Here is a 22,057-nt window from a genome sequence, read left to right as displayed (position 1 = left end):
AGTTTACATGAAATGGAATGGAACACATTTTCCTCCACTTCAAAATATTAAATAAGAGTTGCGTTTGGGGTAAAACCAGGTTGCTCTCTTGAGCATTAAGAAGTCAGCATACTTTTTTTCTATTCAAAAACTCAATTACCTAAGAAAATGGATTAACCAGCAAAAGATGTTTTATAATTCTGTATTTTGGAAATGGTTTCACAGTCCTTTTCATCCATTTTTGTGAGGTGGTATGCAATATGATGTGGAGCAAACCCTGCTGGATACCAGGGCTTATTGTGCAAAGGCAAGAATAAGCAAAAAAGATGTTTTTTCTGTTAATTGTACTAATGAAATAGAGACATTATCTGTTCGTGGAAACGTGAGTCTGGGCATGAATACCAACATATTGAAAGTAACATTTATGATTCGCATGCAATAGCCATGCTCGGGTCTATGTTAAAACGACTGAATATCAAGCTTCATTTACACTGTAATTTACATGAGCGTATTGTAATTGTAATTGCATTTATATAGTGCTTCCTACCCCTGAAGTGCTTTTTGTTCAGTAGCCCGCCTATCCAGACCCAAAAAGGATTAGTGGGGAATTAGTTTAGGGAAATATGAAATTAATTTGAGCAATGGACATGTGAGTCTGTTAGTTGGATTGAAAAGGATTTTGAAGGGTCTAAAAAGTGTTAATTTGGGGGATCATTGCAGTAGGAGGAGGTTTTGGATGAGTAAAGGGGAGATCGAGGGGGGAGTCTCTAGAAGTGGATTAGGGAGAAAGATGAAGTATCGATGAGTCTAGGAGGGATACGCGAGATATGGGTTTAGAAAGGCTTGTTTGGGAGATCTGAATAGTAAACAAGAGTTGAGATGATGCAAGGAGGGGTAGAGGACAAAAGAGTCTAGAAAGGGTTATTTTTGGATTATAGTCGTGGAATGGGTTTTGGGATGAGTATAAGAGTGGAGGTAGAGGATATTTTGAGAGGTAGTGGGTGAGAAATAGGGTAGTGCATTGGAGAGAGTAGTAGAATGAGGTTTGGATGAGTCAGTCAGAGAGTGGAGGTGTAAGGTGAGATATAGAGTAGTGCATTGGAGATGCTGAATTAGGAGTAAAGTAATAAATATAAAGATACATAAATACTTATTAATGCAGTGACCTACATACATGTTAAACATAGAATAATATATGCCTATCCATCTACCCACAACAGATACAGTACTCTGGAAATGGTAGATTGACAGGCGGCTGAGGAGGGGAGTGTCCTACAAGCATCTTCCATGTTTGAGATTAACACACCCCCAGCCCCAGACACATACCACAACGCACCCTGCGTAGTCGAACCCAGTCTAGGCCCAAGCAGGATGTACTTTGTCATATCCCCTGGCAACAAACCCATGGGCATGAATCACTCCCTCAATAGCCAACCAGAGCCCATTGAGCTTACCCCAAGCAACTCTGTTGTTTCAGGCCGATCCGCTACCCAATTGTCACATATTACAGTAATCTCCTGGAACGTGGCAGGCCTTGCCAGTAAAATAGTTTGTACAGAGTGGGGTTCCTATATAAACTCTAAAAACATACTACTCTTTCAAGAGACCTGGGCACGCGAGGAAATACCATTCCCGGGCTTTGCTTCCTTCTTCAAAGCGGCTAAATGGGGGGGTAGGGGTAGGCCGTCGGGGGGACTAACGACATGGATAGCCACGGATCTGGGCTGCCAAGCGTCCTATTTAGAGACCGCCTCCGATGACATATTAGCTGTCCTACTTGAGTGGCCAGACTCTAATAAGCTGTTAGTTATCAACATTTACTCTAGGCCGGTACCAATGCACAAAGAATCTGGGACTATAGATGAGTTATCAGTGCTCCTAGAAGGCATCCCAAGCGAACTTGCATGCCTGGTAGGAGGTGACTTTAATTGTCACTACGAACCACTGCTTGGACTACGTGATGGTCCCTCTCATGAGGAAGACCTCTGCTGGTTCATCCCAGAGACGGTGGCACCATCCCCAAGGGCCTGGACTCCTCTGGCTTTGCAGATAACTGCTCTCACTCTCAATTTAGGCATAAGGGCGTGCAATGGCCGTTGCAAATCAGATATACCCAGCAACCATACCTACAATAAAACAGGTAGCGAATCTAGACTGGACTATATCATGGTTAAATTGTTTATGTGGCCAGCAATAGTCGATTTCAAAGTCACTGAAAGAATGGACAGTGACCACAATGTGTTGGAATTGACCTATTTACTGCCCGGGGGGGATGGTTCTTCTAACGGATCAAAAAAAGATAAGGCGGGCCTCCTACTAGAAAACAATTGGAGGAAAGTCAAGTGGGAGAAATTGACCAACAGTCCAGATAGAATACCCCGCCTTTATGAAAGGATTATCCCACTCTTGGAGAAAGCCTTTCAGCTAGGAAACGAGGTCCTAGATGATACCAGTAGAGGTAAGCTTGCACAAATCCACGCTGATACCATCAATACCTTAGATCAGGATCTATTCTCACTCACAGGGAATAGGAAAGGCCCTATGCCCAAGACGTCGTGGTACAATGCTGCTTGTAGGGAAGCCAAGGCCTACCTCCTACTTGCTATAAAGGGACGCCTTAACCGTGAAGACATCCGTGCTAGGAGAAGATCGTACAAAATCCTCCTTGCAAATGCGCGGGCGGAATGGGACCAAGATTATTGGGAGAATCTCACCAAGACATTAACAACCAGAGATTCTCGCAAATTCTGGCGCATAGTAGCGAATGGCACGGAGGACTTATCCTCCGCAATAGAGCCCAACAAGCCCCCTTGGCATGGCAGATCCATTTTGAGGCACTATATGCGGAAGGGGGGGGGACCAAAACAGCGATGGTATTATAAACACTTCCAGTCCTACAGGGGTCCCTTTTACTGAAAAAGAGGTCAGGGAGTCCATTAAAAATTTAGCCGCAGGGAAAGCCCCGGGCCTCGACGGAGTCCCAGGGGATTTGTTCAAACAGGAACCGAGGATATGGGCACCATACTTTACACTCATGTTCAATGCCATTCTGGGGGGAATGGAGGTGCTTGATACTTGGAGGGGAGCAGAGGTGGTCCCAATTTACAAAAAGGGATCCCCCCTGCTTCCCTCCAACTATCGTCCTATCAGTCTTATAGACATATCACAAAAACTGTTCGGTAGACTGATTTTGAACAGACTCCAGGCATGGATAGAAGAGATGAATATTCTATCCCCCTACCAGGCCGGATTTAGGCAGGGTGTATCGACCATAGATCAAATTTTTAGGCTAAATCTTCTTTACTGGAGAACAGCCGTAATCGAGGGCAGGACTCTTTATACTATTTTTGTAGACCTACGTGCCGCCTTCGATCTGGTACCTAGATCAAGGCTATGGAAAGTGATGGAAGAGCTAAACGTCCCTGGTGACATTCTGGCAATACTGATGAGACTTCATCATAATAACTATGCCCGCGTAAGGTGTGGCAAAGGTGGAAAGTTAACCGAAAGGTTCCCCGTTCGCAGAGGGGTGAGACAGGGTTGTGTGCTTGCACCGACCCTGTTCTGCCTCTTTGTGAACGGGGTTGTTGCCCATCTAAACAGGATTGCCAATACTGATGCTCCAAAACTGACAGGCAGCAGGGTGCCTGCTATTATGTTTGCAGACGACACCCTGCTGCTGTCAAAATCCCCTATGAGGATTCAACGCATTTTAGACGGCTTCCTAGAGTTTTGCTCTGTACATGGCTTAGAAATTAATCCACAAAAAACTAAATTTATGATTTTAAATCCCAACCCCCAAAACCGAGCCCCACCAAGGATTGGCACAGTTCAACTAGAACGTGTGCATAATATTGAATACCTGGGGATTACTTTAAATGAACATTTAACCTGGACATCCCATCAGACCAAAGTGACCATCAAACTGGCTCAGTTGGCGGGTGGCACTATGCGTCTGGCGAACAAATCCATCTATCGCCCATTAACCCCAATTATGCATATTTACAAAATTCAAGTCCGGGCGGGAGTCATATATGGGGGCGAGCTATGGGGTCACTCTCAACTCCCTAAACTACAGTCAACTGAAAACAAATTCCTGAGGCAGGTCGTTGCCCTTCCCCAGAGTACTCCCTTATTCCCCCTCAGATTAGACCTGGGAATACGACCAATAACCGAGGAGCTGGGACTCAAACCCCTAATCTTTTGTAGGCGTTTGTGGTGTAGCCCAGACCTCACAAATTACAGAGAGGAACTTAAGGAATTCCTGGAGCTACGGAATGCCAAGAGGATCCCCTGGATGATTTACATCAAGGAAATGTTAGAGGAGATGGGATACCCGGAACTATGGACGGATCCTTCAAACTCTTGTGCAAAGACTCCAAAAAAGGTACTAGCGAGAGCATACTACGAGCTGATGCTCACAAGAGCTATTGACGCTACTCGAGAAGGATCCTTGACTCATTTGTTCCTAAAAGTGAAAGACTCCTACTGTCTTTAAAGCGCTTTAGACGCTATTTCTCCAGTACTAACGAGAAAATTATTTCTCCAATGGAGATATGGATGCCTTCCCCTAGCCTCCTTCACAGCGTCATGGCAATCTCGCTCCACCGTAGCAACTTGTCCAATGTGTGCTCATCTGAAGGAGGACGATGCCCACACTGTCTTTTTCTGTAAGGGCTACGAGAGGAGTAGGAAATACTGGTTAGTCCCGTTACTCAGGAACCTGGGCTTCAGATCCTTCCAACCTGCTTATAGAGTTTTAAAGACAGACCTCTCGCCTATTGTAGTATATGCTTTATCGAAATTTCTGACCTCTATGTGGTTCATTCGAAGCCGATTAATGAAAAGACTTGTATAAAAATCCCGTCCAGATACACACTGTTTTATCTTTCCTAGCGTTTTAAATGTCTTAAATATTGGATCACCACATGTTTAATCAGTTTTTAAGTTGTACAAATGCTATGTATCTTTTATGATCTGTGATCGAAATAAAGATTTTTTAAATGAAAATGAATAATATAACAATAAGTGATATTTACGTTTGTTAAGCAGACCTAATGAATATCTATATATTTATAGACATAATTATTATACACATTTATACAAAGGAATACACATATCTAGATACATACAAATAATCCAAATAAATGCTTATATACTCAGGGAAATGCTCTACATTTATGTTTGAGTATGGTGGTTAAATGGGGAAGAGCCAACCCTTGAGTAGTCTTCTGAGGATAAATCGTTATCTATGGATCTTATGTCTGGAGGGTGGGGGTAAAGAGTTCCATACTTTGGCTGCTTGAACAGAGAAGGATGTGCCACCTATGTTTTTTTCTTGTATGGTGGGATTATGAGGCGAGGCACCAATCTAGAACGGAGGCTCCTTTGTTGAATGTATTTGGTGATTTTATTCTTGATGATGAAAAACCCTGTTCCATGTATTGCTATGTGGGTGATACAAAGCAGCTTGAACATGGATCTTCTTGCAACCGGTTGCCAATGTAGAGCCTTCAAGGCAGGAGAGATATGGGCTTGTGGTTTTACATGTAGGAGTAGTCTGGCAGCAGAGTTCTGAATCCATTCTAGTCTTTTCATAGTTGTTAAAGATGATCTGTGGAAGAGTCTGTTGGCGTAATTGAGTTTAGACAGTACAAGAGAGAAAGTAGCCTGGGTCTTGAGTGGAAATTCCAGGTGGGGGAAGATGTGCTGCATGGTATTTTATAGCAATGAAGCTTCATCTTGCTAGCTTGTCCACTTGGGCATTCTTGGATATGGGCTTGGAGTCCAATCATAATTCTGAAGTTTCATATTTCCTTAGATACTTAGGAGGTGTTCTCCCATCGTCAGGCCAGGCGGCAAGTTGGTCAGAATTTTTCCAATTGCCACATGTGAGTATTTCCGTTTTGGAAGCATTCAATATGAGAGGGCTCCATGTCACCCAATTGGCTCTGAGGCAACTGAAAATGTGTGAGTTTTCAATGTCTTTGGGGCTGAGTCATCTGCATAGTTATAGCATGTGAGGTGAAATTCATTGATCATTGCTGGTAATGACTTCATGTAGATGTTGACAAGCATGGGTGTGATGATAGAGCCTTGAGCGACCCCATTTTTTGTGAAGTACGGTTTGGCTGAGAAACGGAGGGTATGGATGCTAGATGTTCTGTTTTGAAAGTAGGATGTGTTCCAGTTGAGAGCAGTCCCCTCTATTTTGGCTTTGTAGAGTCTTTTTATTAGAGTGCCATGGTCAACTGTGTTAAAGGCAGCTGAGGTGTCCAAAAGAAGTAGTGCCGCAACCCTGTTCCAGTCAACTGTGTTCTTAAGGACATCCCAGATGGCAATGAGAGCACATTCTGTGCCTCTCCCTGAACACTATTCTGTTTAGAAGTCTGAAAGCATGACATTACCTTCAATGATTTGTAACATCTGGGCGAATGCTGCTCTTTTTATCAGTTTGGCTTGGAAAGCTCCATTTGTCTAGTTGTCTGGGGTAAGCGGGTCCAGGTTTGTTTTCTTTCGTAATGGGAGAATGTATGACTTTTTTAGTGCTTCTGGAAGTATTCCCATAGTTAAGGAATTGTTGATGATTCTTTTTATTGGTGTGGCAGCAGAGATACTAAAGATAATTTTCTTGAAGGTTTTTGGTGGATATGGGTCAAAGGGCTGCCTGGCAGTCCTGCTTGCTTTGACCAGATCTATAAATTCATTGGGTAATATTTGTTGCAAGGGATGCAAAGGCTGGGTTTGCATACTCTTGGAGTTTTTTTGTAAAAGGGTCTGTGCTGGTCGTTTTCCTTTATTTTAAATAGGAGTCCAGCATGTCTGCTTTGGTTGTGTAATGTAATTTGCCAGTTTGTCTGTGAATTCTTGAGGAATGGGATGAGTTCCTTTTAGGCAATTTGGTTCATGAAATTCTTTGAGAATTTTATAGAATTCTTTATTTGCACATTTAGCATTTTTAATTCTGTCTGAATAGTATCTTTTTTAGCTTTTTTGATTGCTGACTTGTAATAATCTGTTAAGTTTCTGTAGGTGAAGTTTGTCTTGATTGCTGTTTGTTTTGAGCCAGGTATGATGTAGCTTTCTAATTTACTGTTTTATCTCTTTTAGCTCTGGATTTCTTCAAGGGGCCTGTTTCCTTTTGTCCTGTGTTGTTGTTCTTAATGGTATTAGGATATCAAAAGCTTCCTGTAGCCATTCATATAGTTTTTGTACAGAAGTTATTGTGCCTAGATCTGTATTGGATGTTAGTTGTGTTTCTAAGTGTTCAACATTGAGTTTGTTCCACGGGCGATAGGTGGATGCATGTAAGGTGGTTTTAGTTGTGTTGCTTTGTGTTGTCTTATGTTGGAAAGCAATCAAATGGTGGTCTAATTATGTGGCTTGAGTAATCATCATCATCAAAATAACTGCTGCGGCTTGGCGGATTTCCCGCTGCTGGTTGTGCGCTTGCTGAATCGGCTTTGAATTCCCGTTGTTCCCACCGGTAGCCGGTAGCCGCGCTAACAGCGCAGACAGGGAGATCGACTGATCGACTGATACTGAGCCTGAGCCTGTTTTACATGGAGATGTGAGGTGAGTGGCTCAGCGTTTCAAAACGGACTTTGGATACATTGTATCAGGGCAGGATCGAAGAAACTCTCATTGCTGACAATGCTGAGAACGAGTGTATCTCCTGCTTCTTCTTTTGCTTTTCGTATCCTCTGCATACTGTCTGCATACCGGCGCTTGAACGAGCTTTATCGTCGTGTTGAGAGTTTCCCCTGCCGCCGAAGCTGCATATAATCAGGCAGTGATCTGGGTGAACTCCAAGTTCCAGCATTCCTTGTGGCTTTCCTTATGATCTTCGTAGCAGATTCACAGCAGATGAATACCACTAATCCAATAATGCACCTTTAGAGAACCCTTGAGAGAGCAGCAGCTGGAGTTTAGAAAATCCGGTGAGCGACCTGCATTTCAACGGACTTGTGATACACTGCTATTCTGTGCTAACCTGCCGTTTTCAACCCTGCTCCTGACCACGAGGATTTGGAGGGTTTTTCCTGTCACCTTTCACGGCCCCCGCTCACGGAACTGTGGCGAAACTGTGGGGCAGTGCATCTGGACACTGAGGGACTGCGAGGCCCAGCAGGCATAGCGCCACACACCTGCTCCCTCTTCCCTCATTGGACACGCCCCCTCCTGGCTCTACATCAGCGCAGCACGGACTCCGCTCCACGGGTGCCGCTATTCTGTGCTAACCTGCCGTTTTCAACCCTGCTCCTGATCACGAGGATTTGGAGGGTTTGGAGGGGTTTTTCCTGTCACCTTTCACGGCCCCCGCTTTGCGGGAGCCGTTCACGGAACTGTGGGGCAGTGCATCTGGACACTGAGGGACTGCGAGGCCCAGCAGGCATAGCGCCACACACCTGCTTCCTCTTCCCTCATTGGACACGCCCCCTCCTGGGAGATCCATAAAATCTGACCAAACTCCAGCCACGCGGGACGCGCGTGGGTGGCCGCCGGGCTAAGCCCGGGCCGTCTGTGGCCGTCTGTGGCCGTCAGGGGCTGCAGGAGGCTGGGCTGGGCTGGGCCCTCCCTCCAACGTCTAATCCTTGGCATCTAACTTTTAGCTGATAGACATTTGTAGTAAGTTGCGGCGGTGTGTTAATGCCTTTATAGTATCTGTTTATTACTAGGCTGTTGTACCCACCCAGCCTCTGTATAGGTTTTATATACGCTGGCCAATTGTCCACACTGTTATCCATTGTTTCCCCTGACTTATTAGGATGTCTTTAGGCATACCGAATTCTCTACCTTCCACGGTTGGGGTCTCTATTCTCGGCCCCTTAGACAAATACTTTGTAAGGGCAAACAAAGAAATTGATATGGAACTTAGGCTAGCGGAGAAACGTGCGGAGCGCCGGCTCTCCATCGATCTCTTAAAAAAGAAACCCTTTCTCTCGCCCCAGAAGGCATCGCTTCCCTCACAACACCATAACATAAGCATGACGGAACGGGATGCTGAGTTATTTAGTACTGACAATATACCACTCATTTTTCCGGATTATATCACACCTCCTACCTCCATTGACATTGGTAAAGACGGTACTTTAAGTGGGCTACAGGTTGCTTCAAATTGTCTTATAGACCTAAATTCACCCATTATTTTAGATCCTGTCTCTCAGCACCTGTTGGATTCTCCTAATCAATCACCTGAGTTTGTCGCCCCAAAAGAGACATTCGCACTGTCTATATCTGGTGTGAGTAAAGGCAAAACGAAGAACCCCCCGAAAGTATATCGCTCCCCTCCGAAGAAAAGAAGGAGAAAGGGTGGGTCCAAAAAAGGTGTAAATACCCCGCGTATCCCTCCTCCCCTAGCTGTCCTGACCGAAACAGTTAATCGGTCCGGTCAACCAGAGAGAGATGTATTAAAGGGGCCCCAAAAAACACCAATTTTAGGGGGAGAAGTACTGCTGAGTAAAGAGACAATGGAGATGATTGAACAACTCTTAAAATCCCTCCTGTCTCCATTAATAGAGAGAGTCAAAAGACTGGGAGAAAAAATGGATTGCTTTCTGGCAGCACGTGAACATCCGATCCCTGTTAAACCAAAGGATCCTTCCTTAATTAATAAGCCGCTAACATTAAATATATCTAAATCAATGAAAACACCGGGACCACAGAAAGAAAATCCAATACCAAAACATAAATCTGCACCCCCAAATTTAGTTAAAACGATGGCCGTCAGTAACACACATAAAGAGAAGGTTGCGATGGTTCCTCAAAAACCTTCCCTCCCTACTAAGCCCACTGCACTGAAACCGACAAAAATAAAAATTAGGAGCGAAAAATCTAATTTTAGGAATATAGTGGATCTACCACCAGAGTCACTTAATTATGTGATTATCCTAACCGGAGTCCCTACTGTTCCTACTGGAAATATTGAACACAATGCAAACCTCAAAAATAAAGTCATCTTTTGGCTCCAAAAAAATAGACCCCTTCCGGCACATCTAAACGGGGATATAATCTCCGTCAGACGATGTGAATGGGTGGGCCCTAGACCCAAACATATTGAGGGGGACGTTGTGATAGTGAACTTTAGGGACCATAGAGTGGTTACGCACATTAGCGATTGGTTTCCAGGGAGAAGCGAGGGGGGAATATCAACTCGAAATTTGAGTTACTTTTATCCGGAAGCTTTATTAATGCCTCCATACAATCCACCAACCTCCCGCTATGTCAACCTCCCAAACCCTGACCCTTGTGCTATGCACTCTGCTTTTACTGTTAAATCCCGTAATAATTTTCCATATCTCATCCCATGCCAACGTCCCTCTAGATATCCCCCTATACCCACCAATACCCACCACCTCATAAACCCCAATGAATATTGGAACATTCCATTATACAATTTATTTGAACCCCTTTCAGGGTTAGACTCAAATGAATGACTTTATCGGTTAAATCCTTATACAGGGCTTACAAGAGATTGCATGAGCACTCCTCATACACTATACGAATCTCATGAAAAAAACTAATGTTTCTTCTTTTGTGGACCCTGCTTTAAGGAGCATTTTCATTGAGACAGAAGTGGAGGGGGGAGGGATGTGATGTAGTTTTGAGAATTGGGGGATTGTCAGACGTTGATACACTTGCCTTGTCCACTTGTACCAACACAAACACAAACATTGGTAATTCTCCAAATCCCCTCACAAAATGTTTGGAACTTAATTTGGAGGGAAGAGGTAGAATCACTGAATCTGTTGATATTATACCCTTGCCTGCTAAAAGTGCCCCTATGGGTTGGGAACAACATGGTGTGTTGTCAAATACCGTTATGTCCACACCTGTTTACGCCCTATATTCCATACTTAGTTGGAACATTGCCGGCCTTGCATCAAAGATAGTTCTACAACCGTGGTTAGACCTGGTGAATAATTACTCAATCTTGTGTTTCCAAGAAACCTGGGCCCTAAACCCAGTACATCTACTAGGATACCAGACCTTCCACGCACCGGCTTTGGTGTCCAACCAGGGTAGAAACAAGGGTGGCTTAGCCATATACATCAGCATTTCCAGCGGACTCACCGTATCGACACACATACCAAAAGATTCCTACCAGATAGTTGTAATCGGCTGGGAAACTTCCATTAATCTTATCGTTGTAAAATTTTATAATAATCTAGCCCCGGAAGTGTTGAACAGTACACTAAATGACTTAAGTCATACTTTAGTTACACTAAAAGAGTCCACTTCTAGGGAGTGTATGTTCGCCTGGCTGGGTGATTTTAATTGCAAAATCTGCCAGTACGGGCCAAAAGAACTATGTGGCCTAGATTTCTCAATGGACGATACCCTGAACCATTTCATTCACTCGAAAATAGGAGATATTTTAAATAATTTTCTTTTTTATTTTTATTTGGATTTTGTAAATGATATATGCTCACCGCCCGTACCTTTCCATACTACCTTCCACGGAAGAGGCTCTAACACAGTGATCGACTTTTCCCTTTTCTCTAAATCATATGCCTCTATGCTCTCCTCGTGGAAAACTTTGGATGCTCCTTATGGGGATCACTATGCCCTAACGTTTAACATAGGGAAGCATATAGAGAGAGCTCATTTCAAGGAAAAGGTCATGAGCTACCAACCACAAATTACTATGGGGAGGACCAATGGTTACACCACTAAATGGGACAAAGTGGTCCCTGAAATATTCCTTAAAAACTTATTAATAATGAGAAGACAGGAGATCACTACTTGTCTCACTCCATTAGAAGACCCACTAAAAATATTAGGTTCCTTTAGAAAAATACAGGAAACAATAAAATCATTGCTGTCCCGTCACTTTAAAGCCGGATCCAACAAAAATAGAGGCTGGTTTGACAAATATTGTACCTCTGCCCTAAAAAACTTAAAAAAGGCTCTGCATTCTATTCCACGATCTTTAGAAGCCATTAGGCAGGCAAGACGCCACTATCGTGAGGCCATTAGGAACAGAGAGAAAGCTTTGAAACAAAAGGCCTGGGAGGCAATAATTTCCTCTTCAAAAAACAAAGATGCTACGGCCTTTTGGAAAGCAGTAAATGCCCCCCTCCTGCGAGGAAACCAACCAGAAAAGTTAGACATTGCTATAAATGGGGACATCTGGGCCGCTCATTTAAAAAATCTATATGACTGCCCTGATCCAGAACCAATTTTTGCGGTGCCCCCCGAAAATTCTCGATCTATTAAAAAACATTTTCCCCTGGGCATTGTCTTCTCATGTGAGGAGGTGAGCTTGGCCATTAGAGAAAGCCCGTCCGGTAAGACCTCTGGGCACCTCTGCTAACTCTAGTGATGAACTGTGCAAACATCCCTGGCTTAATACCAACATGGTCAGAAGCAATAATGGTCCCCATTTTCAAAAAAGGGGACAGGCACGACCCATCCTGCTACCGTCCAATCTGTCTCATAGACACCTTCATGAAGGTAGCGGGACGCATTATTTTAAAACGTGTGCAAAATTGGGTCGAAGATACTAATACTCTTTCGATCTTCCAGTACGGTTTCCGGCAAGGCATGGGGACGGTTGAGCAGAGTCTTAACTTACATCTTTTAATTTCAAAATACACTATAGCAAAAAGAGGGAACCTTTTTATTACTTTTATAGATTTAAGTTCAGCTTTCGATTGTGTTAAACATAAACAATTGTGGGCAACATTAGAAAGTCTTGGTCTGGACCTCCCAATTCTTAATTTTATTAGAGAACTCTATAGGGATGCAGGAGCGAGGGTACGATTTGGACAAAAAGGAGAGTGCTCGCCAAGATTTCCTATTAGGAGAGGAGTAAGACAGGGGTGCATTTTGGCACCCCTACTCTTCTCCCTTTATATTAATGAAATTGGCAATTACTTGAATAGCTTCCCCTATTACTACCGCACTGTCCGGGGTCGCCCTGTCCCCATTCTTTTATATGCGGACGACGCCGCAATTTTATCCCGAACCAGTCTGGGCCTTCAAAGGGCTGTTTCTAAGTTCACACTTTTCATGAGGGAAAAGGGACTAAAGATTAATATTACAAAAACTTTTTCCATGTCCTGCTGTCAGGGAATGAAGAAAATACCCTGCCCTATTTTTATTGAAAACAAAAAAATAGAGACAATATACCAATTCCCGTACCTTGGAATTTGTTTCCATAAGAAATCCAATTGGAAAAATGCAATCACAGCTAGAAAATTAGCTTTTACCAAAGCGATTGGAGCACTGCAGAATTTTGCTATCAAAATTGGGGGAAGACCTGTTAAGGAGCTGTCTGTTATTTATAAGGCTAAATGCGTGGCCACTTATGGTTCAGGGGTATGGGGGATCGATCCTGCACTTTGCATTCAACAAATGGAGAATCGTTTCCTCTGGTACCTGCTTGGGGTTCCTAAATCAACCTCTACTTTCTTCATTCACATAGAACTTGGTCTACCATATATCACAGATATTATAACGACGGAAGCCATTCTGCTATGGCACAAGCTCTGGTTAACCCCTGAGACAACCTTTAACCGCAACACCAAAACTGACTGTTTGAAACTAGATGGTGTAAAGCGAATCAAATGGTTGTCGGTGGTAGAAAAAATGATGAATGATATTGGCCATCCGGAGTTTTTCAAAAATCCGCTTAGCATGGAATTAATCTCAAGGAAAGGGTTACGCAAGTTGGTTATGGATCATTTAGAGAACAAAAGATGGAATATGGAGAAGACAAAAAAGACTGCCTTAGCCTATCAACAAATTACTCCTGATCAGGGCCTCCAATTCTATCTTACTAGTGATATTAATTGTTATTCTAGAATGCTCCTAACTAGATTTAGAATGGGTTCTTTTTTCCGATTAATCACATTTCCATCTTGTAATGATTGGTCGAGACAAATACTTCCCTGTCCCTGTGACGATATAGCCCCCCAATCGAATTTGCACTGCACTTTATTCTGTAAATTTTATCAAGTTCCCAGAAAAACTTTGCTTAGACCAATTCTCAAGGAGTGGGGCCTCCGGTCTTGTAAAGAGGCTTTCTGTAGATTACAAAGGTTGGAGACTCCGGAAGTGATGAATATTCTAGTCAAATTCTTGAAATTATTGGTAAAATTTAGAAATTCGATGCAATAACTAAATGGATTATATATATTTTATAAATTGTTTTTAAAATACAGGGGACCGAGTACCGGAGAAACTTTTCATTCATGAATGTGATAAACCTCTCCCTGTTTTTATTCTAATTGAAATGGAACTGGCTTTTCGTAACATACATTTGTACGTGTATTGTGTCTTGTATGTATATGTGTTTTGACAATTGTATGCTTTTATGATATGAAATTTATATCGAAATAAAACTTTTTGAATTTGAATTTTGAACTTTATTTCGATTCATACTTTAGAATCATAAAAGTATACATATATTTAAAAGGTCCATTTAACATTTTAAAAAAACATGAAAATCATCTTGAACTCCACAGTACGTAATACATATTGGGGTCAGAATTCTTTTAGGATAAACAATTTAACTATTTCGACATTTCATAGTTGCATGTAGATTTTCATTGTCATATCCACATAATGGTCTTTTTATCAATGACACCAGAAAGAGTACCATTCAGTAACGGTTTCTAATAGCAAGGGCCACTCTAATAAAGCCAAGTACTGTGCTACATATCACTGGGGTTGAAAGGGACAGTAAGTGATCATAACCTTCTTTATAAAAACGGGAACCAAGTGATAATAAAACAGGTTTAATAAACTGGTTCCTTGGGTCCCTATATAAAGCACAGAAAAGGATAAGATGCAGAGTATTTTGAGAAACCCTACCATTGCAGGGGCAAGGGAGTAGCCTCTCACACCACCCTCCCTGCTTTGGAAAAGCAAACAGGAAGTGTAGTGTGCCAAGGCGAAACCTCGTCAAATAAAAACGCCATTGGGTGTGCATAATATTTGACAGGTAAAACTGGTGTTGCAGCTTACCCCTCTTATACACTGCATGCTCACTATCCCTCAAAATACCTAGGCTTTATTGATAGGCATTTTTAATAATCATTTTAGAATCTTTGCCAATCATATCCGGCTTTTGGAATAAATATCCCAGCCCAATCTTGTAGAATGTATCCCTAACATATAGCAACCATGGGATCTTCATGGAATGGTCAAGCTTAAGACAATCTTGTAGAATTTCCTTTGACAATTTCAGATCTTCAGATCGCCAAACTTTAGACCATAACAACAAAGGGGACACATGAATAATGTTACTCACAAAATCAATACCCACCTCCCCATGGCAGAAGCTATTTGAGGTACCAGATGGGACAGATAAGAGATGTTTAATAAATCTGTTCTCCATAACTCGTATATTATTACAATTTTGAGTCCCCCAAACCCCTGCCCCAAATGCAACAGAGAGGCATTTAGCTTTATATAAGGTAATTAGTTGCGCAATTGGCTTTTGGCCCAGTTTACTAGAGAAGCGAAAAAGGGCCTCAATCGATTGTGTGGCCTTTTGCACACGATAAGTTATTAGGGGGTCCCAATTAAGCTTTCTGTTAAATAGATTACCCAGGTAATTAAAATTTTCAACTTTCGCAATAACTGAATCGTTCACTAGGTACCTGTGAGATCTTACACCCTTTGGACCGCCGGACATAGCGAATGATTTAGCGAAATTGACCCTGAGATCTAAACCCTCCATAAAGATCTCAGAGGCATTTAGACAAGTCTGCATGCCATTTGCAGTTAGAGTCATTAAGACCGTGTCGTCTGCATAAGACAACAACGGTATCCGTCTTCCATTGGCCTGGGGAAAATCAACCCTACTCTCCTACAAAAAACTTTCTAAGCCGTTGGTGTAAACCAGGAATAAAAATGGGGCCAGAATACGTCCCTGACGAACACCTTCGGTGGATGGGATGGGTTTTGTCTTTTCACCATCACGACCAAACCTGATTGATACTGTTGTGGCAGCATGGAGTCTATGAAGCAAGACGACCAACGGTTCCTCAAATCCCATACTGTATCAAAAGCACTGGACAAGTCCCTGAAGGCCAAGTGTATAACACTGCGCTTGGCCTCCATGTACTTGCCAATAATTAGTGCCAAATTGAGGCACTGCTCAGTGGTACCCATACCTCGTCTGAACCCATACTGGGAGTCCACTATAATGCCTGTTGACTCTGCCCATGATTCAAGGCGTGCCAATATCGCTCTCCCCATCAATTTACAGGACGCATCAATTAGTGATATTGGCCCGTAACAGCGCGGATCCGCCTTATTTCCCTTTTTAAAAATCGGTATAACTACCGCATCTTTCCAAGAAGTTGGAATACGCCCCACCACTATTGATCTAAAAACATTTAATAAGAGTGAAGCCCACACCTCTAAGTTATGTTTAAAAAGGTCCAGCGGTACAGCATCAGGGCCAGGGGCCTTTAAAGGAGCACCTTTCCTCAGGGCAGTCTCTATCTCTGAGAGAGTAATTGAAAGACTAAAAGTTTTGGCTGTTTCCAAATTAAATTCCGCAGCCCCCTCATCAAAGTTTAAAGGTGCTTCTTTTGAATTAAAAATGTTACTGTAATGTGATACCCATAGATCCCCCGGTATATGTACTAAAATATCGGCTTTTGCCTCACTTTTTAAAAAAGGTCGGTTAATTACCTCCCAAAAGAGCGTGCTATCCCTTAGGTCTGCCGCTATCCCCAGATCGTCCCAAGCCTTAGCTTTTAATTCTAATTTCCGTCTATCAATCGCATCTTTATACATCTTCCTAGATTTCCTGACCAGCTCTCTATCCCGAGGTACCTGATGCAGAGCCTTCGATAGACTTGTTTGCGCAGCAGAACATTCTGCGTCAAATCATTTTGGTCCACTATCTTTATTCCTCCTCACAGTTTTTATAAGGTGAGAGGCCACATTATCTAGAAGTGCCTCAAATTTTTTAATTATTAAATCTGGCTCACTAGTAGGCGTTAAACAAACCTCTATGCCTACCTTATTTTCCTTAAAAATATCCGCCTCTAATTGCCTTACATCTACCATGTTCCACCTTAAAGTAACCCCCCTATTCTGGCTATATTTTATTGGTTGTTCCAACGGTTGTGTTGTCTCACAAACGGGATTAAAGCTCACAATTAGGGGGTTGTGATCGCTTACGGGATTTGCATCAATCTGAAAATCCTTAACAATATGAACAAACCTGATAGAAACCAAGGCAAAATCAATAGTGCTCACCCGACCCCCTAAACCCTGAAAGGTGGGTATACCCAATGGTTTAGAAAAACTAGGCATATCCAGGAGACATAGATCGTTGATCAAAACTATATTATTTAGTGCATCCCCGTGTTTTGAGTGTGTGAAGTGGGCCAGGGATTGATCACCCGAATCTATCAGGCCGCACACTCTGGTCCCACTAAACTCACACAAAGCACAGTTAAAATCACCTAACCAAATAATAAAAAGGGGGAAAACCATATTAGACACTTTTACAATCTCTTCCTGTAGTTTATCAATGACCAAGGTATCATTTACATCAATTATATTATAATACCAATTTATTAAAAGCAAAGGTACTGTAAATAGATCCTTAATCATAAACATTTGATACCATGGACAATCCACCAATAGGGCAATTTTTAATTGGTTGTGTTTAACCGAAAATGCTGTGATGAGGCCACCTTCAGCTCTTCCTGCCCTTGAGGGTTCAGCATGTACATTAAACATATAGTAACCATCCAGACTGTGGTTCACTCTAGACCAAGTTTCTTGGAAGCATAGAATATCGAAGGATTCAATACATTTTACCCATACTGGATCCTCCAACCTCCTTGACAAACCAGCTATGTTCCAAGAAATTAAGTGAAACAAGCAGCCCCCAACCCGATTGTCTCCTTTGCCCAAAGGGTCTGAGGGCTTTGGGTGCGAGATATCACACTTGCACTCAGTAATTCCTACATTGTTAGTTTGGACACTCGAGTTGATGATTTAAAATTTACAGTATTATGATTACTAAGCTTTTCATTAGCCAGGGGTACCTTTTCTCTTTGGGCATCCCCCCCTTTCCCCTCACCAGAGAATGCTATATGAGCAGTGGGCAGGGTGCTTGAGTAATCATTTGAAAGGTAACTAGTTCTGTATTTCTAAAAGTGACATTTAGGATGTGCCCAGCTATGGTTTTGGGTTTGTGAATGATCTGATGTAGGTTCAGAGCGTCTAGGTGAGTAAAGATTATTTTTGTATGGGGCACTTTGGGTTTGCCCCATACCAAATGTTAGGTCACCAATAATGCATATGTTGGAGTGTAGTGCTGTCAGGTTTGAAACTGTGTCTAGAAGGGTGTCAGGGAATGTTGCAATGCTAGGTGGAGGTCTGTAAAGGAGTAGGAAGTAGCAGGAGGAAGATGGTGTAGGGTTGCATCTGGTGAAGAGGGCCTCACAACCTTGTATGGAGAGGTTGTTGACATTAGTGATATTTAGTGTTTGCTTTAATACAACAGCTAGGCCACCTCCTCTTTTGCCTATATGATTCTGTGTGATAGTTTGATAGACTAGAGGAATGGCTTCATGCAACACTGAAACCATGCGATCTCCCAACCATGATTCAGTAAGTCAGGTTGTGAGTCAGTGAGAATGTCATAGATGTGATGCTTGTTTTTAGAGAGAGATCAAGCAGTTATTAATAGACATTTTAGTTCAGTTCAAAGACAAAGTTTATTTGGACTATACAGTCCTTAAACGTATAAAAATCGTCATAAAAACAGTGCTTCAAAATCACAAATTACACAATAAACAGTAAAACGTCATCATAATTAATGCGTTAAAAATTGTTCCTTCCTTAACTTCCAGCAAAAAATTTATCCAAATACGTTTCATAGGTTAAAAAAAGACTCATTATTGGGAGTATTTCGAATTACTTTAGCTTGTTGCATGCTCTCCCTGAGGCACAACATTAAACGCAACATCATACGAATACAGGGTAAGATCATTTATCCTATTTTCAGCTGTGCTTCCTACACATATCCTGCAATCAGGCACCCTTTGGGATACTATTCACATTCAAAACATTATTTTACTTTTTTCATAAACCTTCCCATCGCAAAGGCTATATCCAAATCTCTAATTTCTGGTAAAAGTTCTGCTCACTGTGCCCTGTTTTTTATACTATACTTTTTAAAAATCGGACGTAAAAATGATTTCCATATATCTATAACCAGTTGGCAATCCAATAAAATGTGTATGGTATCACATGTTGTCCCCATGGAGCAGTAACATTTCCCCTTACTATCGATCACTGCTCTTTTTTACTTCATTATTGGAATAGCAAGGGTTAACACCGATTCTCAGCTTTAAAACTTCTCTTCTCAATCGTCGACAGGGTAATCTATCAATGTATGGGAAATTAAATTCCTTTTGCCACACAGTAGCCATGAAACATACCGATTTTTTCCCCATTAGGTACTCTTGATCTTTAACTTGCGAGATTTCTTTCCCCAGAGACCTAAGTTCCATCCTCTCGGTCTCAATTTGTAAGGACAGGGGGCTAAATTTGAGCCTCATCATTGTACAAACTTTTATCAGTGTTTTTCTTACCCCTTTAGCCTATGTTAGATTACTCCTCAAAATCTCATTTCTGCACCACTGTGAGACTTTATTATCCTCACCTAGTCCCTGGTGCTGCCAGAATCTTACTTGGGCCACAGTTTAGAGATTGTGTTTTGGTGATGGTGAGACTTTGTTTTGTAGAAGAATAGCAGTATTTTGTGGACTTGTAGCAGGTGTGTCCTTTGTGCTTGTATTAGCTGTATGAGGATAGCCATATTGTAGCTTTTCTGTATCGTATTCTTCGTCCAGCCGACTAAGAAGGCATTTTGATGGGTCTGCTTGTGTAGTGGTGGAGATGGTGATTGAGAGTGAGTTGGTGAGCATTGTTGTTTTTGTATAGTAGTCTTGTTGTGTAGTAGACATGGAGATGCAAAGTTGTGAAGAGTGGCATTTTGTTCATTTTGTTTGCGTTTGTTTAGGGTGGAAGGTGTCTGAGTTAGGGATGGTGGTGCAGCATGTGGGTCATATTGTAAGGTTTTAAATTGTCCAATGGATGAGATGCGGTTGAATGAGAGTTGCTGTGTTGCTGTATATATGCTAGATGTGGGGGAAGAGAGAAAGCTGGCAGTAGAGCTGGTTTAGGGTGTGTATTATTTGTGCAGTCAGGAGGGGTGGTGTATGTTTCTAGTTTGTGCTGAAAATTATTATGAGGTAGTGTGTGTGTGAGATTTTGTTGTGCAGGTGTGTGTGTTATGTTTGGATTTTGAGGAGGTGTGAAAGGAGATGATGATGTAGTTGTTTTCTGAGAAGTATTTAAATATAAAGTATTGTTGGTGAGTGGAAGCTGAATGTTAAAGGGGTGGTGATGTGTTCTGAAAAAGGGTGCAAGTGGTGTGTGAGAGGGGATGGACAAGAGTTAAGAGTGTTGTGTTAGATTTGATCGCTGGAAGAGGTAGTATGGTAGAGTGGAGTGTAAGGGTTGTATTTTTTTGGTGAAAAGAGAAAGAGGATGTTGGTGGATTAAATGATGGAAGGCTGAGTATAGGTGTGATGGTGACAGAAAGGGGTTTGTTATGAGTAAGTACAGGGTAGAGCTGGTGCTTTGCATGAGCAGGGAGTGTGTTTTTGGATGGGATATAGTTACATATAATGTGGATTTGGTTTGTGTTGGCGATGTGTGGATTTGTTAGTGATATAGGATAGAGTGGTGTTTTGTCTGTGAGTGATGGTGCCATTGTGTGGTAGTTGGGGTAGAAGGGTGTATAAGTGTTGTTTGTGGGATTGTTGGCAGTTGTTGAGATGATGAATTGTGGTTAGTGTATGTTTGTAGTAAATGAGCAAAGTGCATTTGCTGTGATTGTGTTAATATGTCTGTGGATGTGAATGGGTTAAGGTGCTTTCTAGTAATTGGTAAAAAGAGCAGCAATTCTGGCCCTAGGCCCGACCAGTCCCAAACAGGACCAAACAGGCAACTGCCATTGCCCTCTCTACCCTAAGCACCGATGCCTGGACTGAGATGCCCTGAACCCTAGGCTTAAATAGCCCTAGTGGGCAGATGACACCTTCAGCCAATTGGAACCCTAATCAATCACAGTACTATCCCTAAGCCCTACGACCAATATGAGACCAAGCCCTTGCAACCAATCACAGCCCTAGTTCTAGCAGCCACTCAGAAATAAACCCCAAGGCCCTAAGTCCAATAGAAACTATAGCCCCAGGGACAAACAGCAGTTTTAAGATTAAAAAACACAGCACAAGTCTGTGTTCTTACCACCTTCTCTGTCGTCTGTTCACTGGGCTCTGTATGGCACAGAGAGGCTGGGACTACAAGATGGCGGCTTCGGGTGCCGTGCACACACCTTAAGGGATACTGCAGGTGGGGGGGGGGGGGGGGGACTCAAGGTTTACTTGGGAGGTAGAGGGCCAATCAGGAAAGCCCAGACTGATGGCCAGGGGGCAGTGAGCTGCTCCTGAAGATCAGAATCTCCTTGCATACAGACAGGCTTAGTCCACACTTTGCTGGTCCTGGTTCACCTGGCAAGTAGATCCAAATCTAAGCCACTTAATTACTGCTTTTCATGCATGACAACAAATCTCTTTTTCTAGACAGAAACGAGGGTTACATACACTTTCCAAACACATTTTAAACATTAAAACAGATTCTACAGTCTCATAAACACACTCTGCTTAGCCTCTGAGGGTGTGGTTTGCCTTTTTAACATTTAGGAGACCCAGAGGGAGGGCCGGAGGGGCGGGGGGGGTTGCACCAGTAGGCCTAAGCACAGTACAGGGGAAACTAGGACAGATTTTCAGACACTCACAGGTAGAAAAACAGCAGTTTAAACAGTACCAATCCTAGATTCTCAGCGTATATCACAGCCTAAACATGGTACTGGTATATATATAGAACTATATATACTGTGTAATATAGATTTTGAAATAACATGTGTTCTAACATCCTTGTTTATGTTTTTTAGGGAGATAACGGAGTGATGGGCCTCCCTGGAGCAGAAGGACCTCAAGGCCCAAAGGTACTATTATGTGTA

At 42.4% G+C, this 22,057-nt stretch overlaps 1 protein-coding gene across 1 annotated transcript in view; it reads left to right on the top strand.

The window, feature by feature from the left end:
• The window catches only part of LOC144828174 (uncharacterized), a 418,953-nt gene that overhangs the window by 284,139 nt on the left and 112,757 nt on the right, over positions 1-22,057 (top strand). The window contains exon 19 of the mRNA XM_078686271.1: positions 21,989-22,042. Within this exon, the coding sequence (XP_078542397.1) occupies positions 21,989-22,042 (54 nt within the window). The remainder of the gene's footprint in view (positions 1-21,988; positions 22,043-22,057) is intronic.

This window comes from Lissotriton helveticus, chromosome 4_1, assembly GCF_964261635.1.
Source record: "Lissotriton helveticus chromosome 4_1, aLisHel1.1, whole genome shotgun sequence".
Taxonomy (NCBI): domain Eukaryota; kingdom Metazoa; phylum Chordata; class Amphibia; order Caudata; family Salamandridae; genus Lissotriton; species Lissotriton helveticus.
Note: the sequence above shows the minus strand (reverse complement) of the source record. Positions and strands in the feature narration are given on the sequence as shown.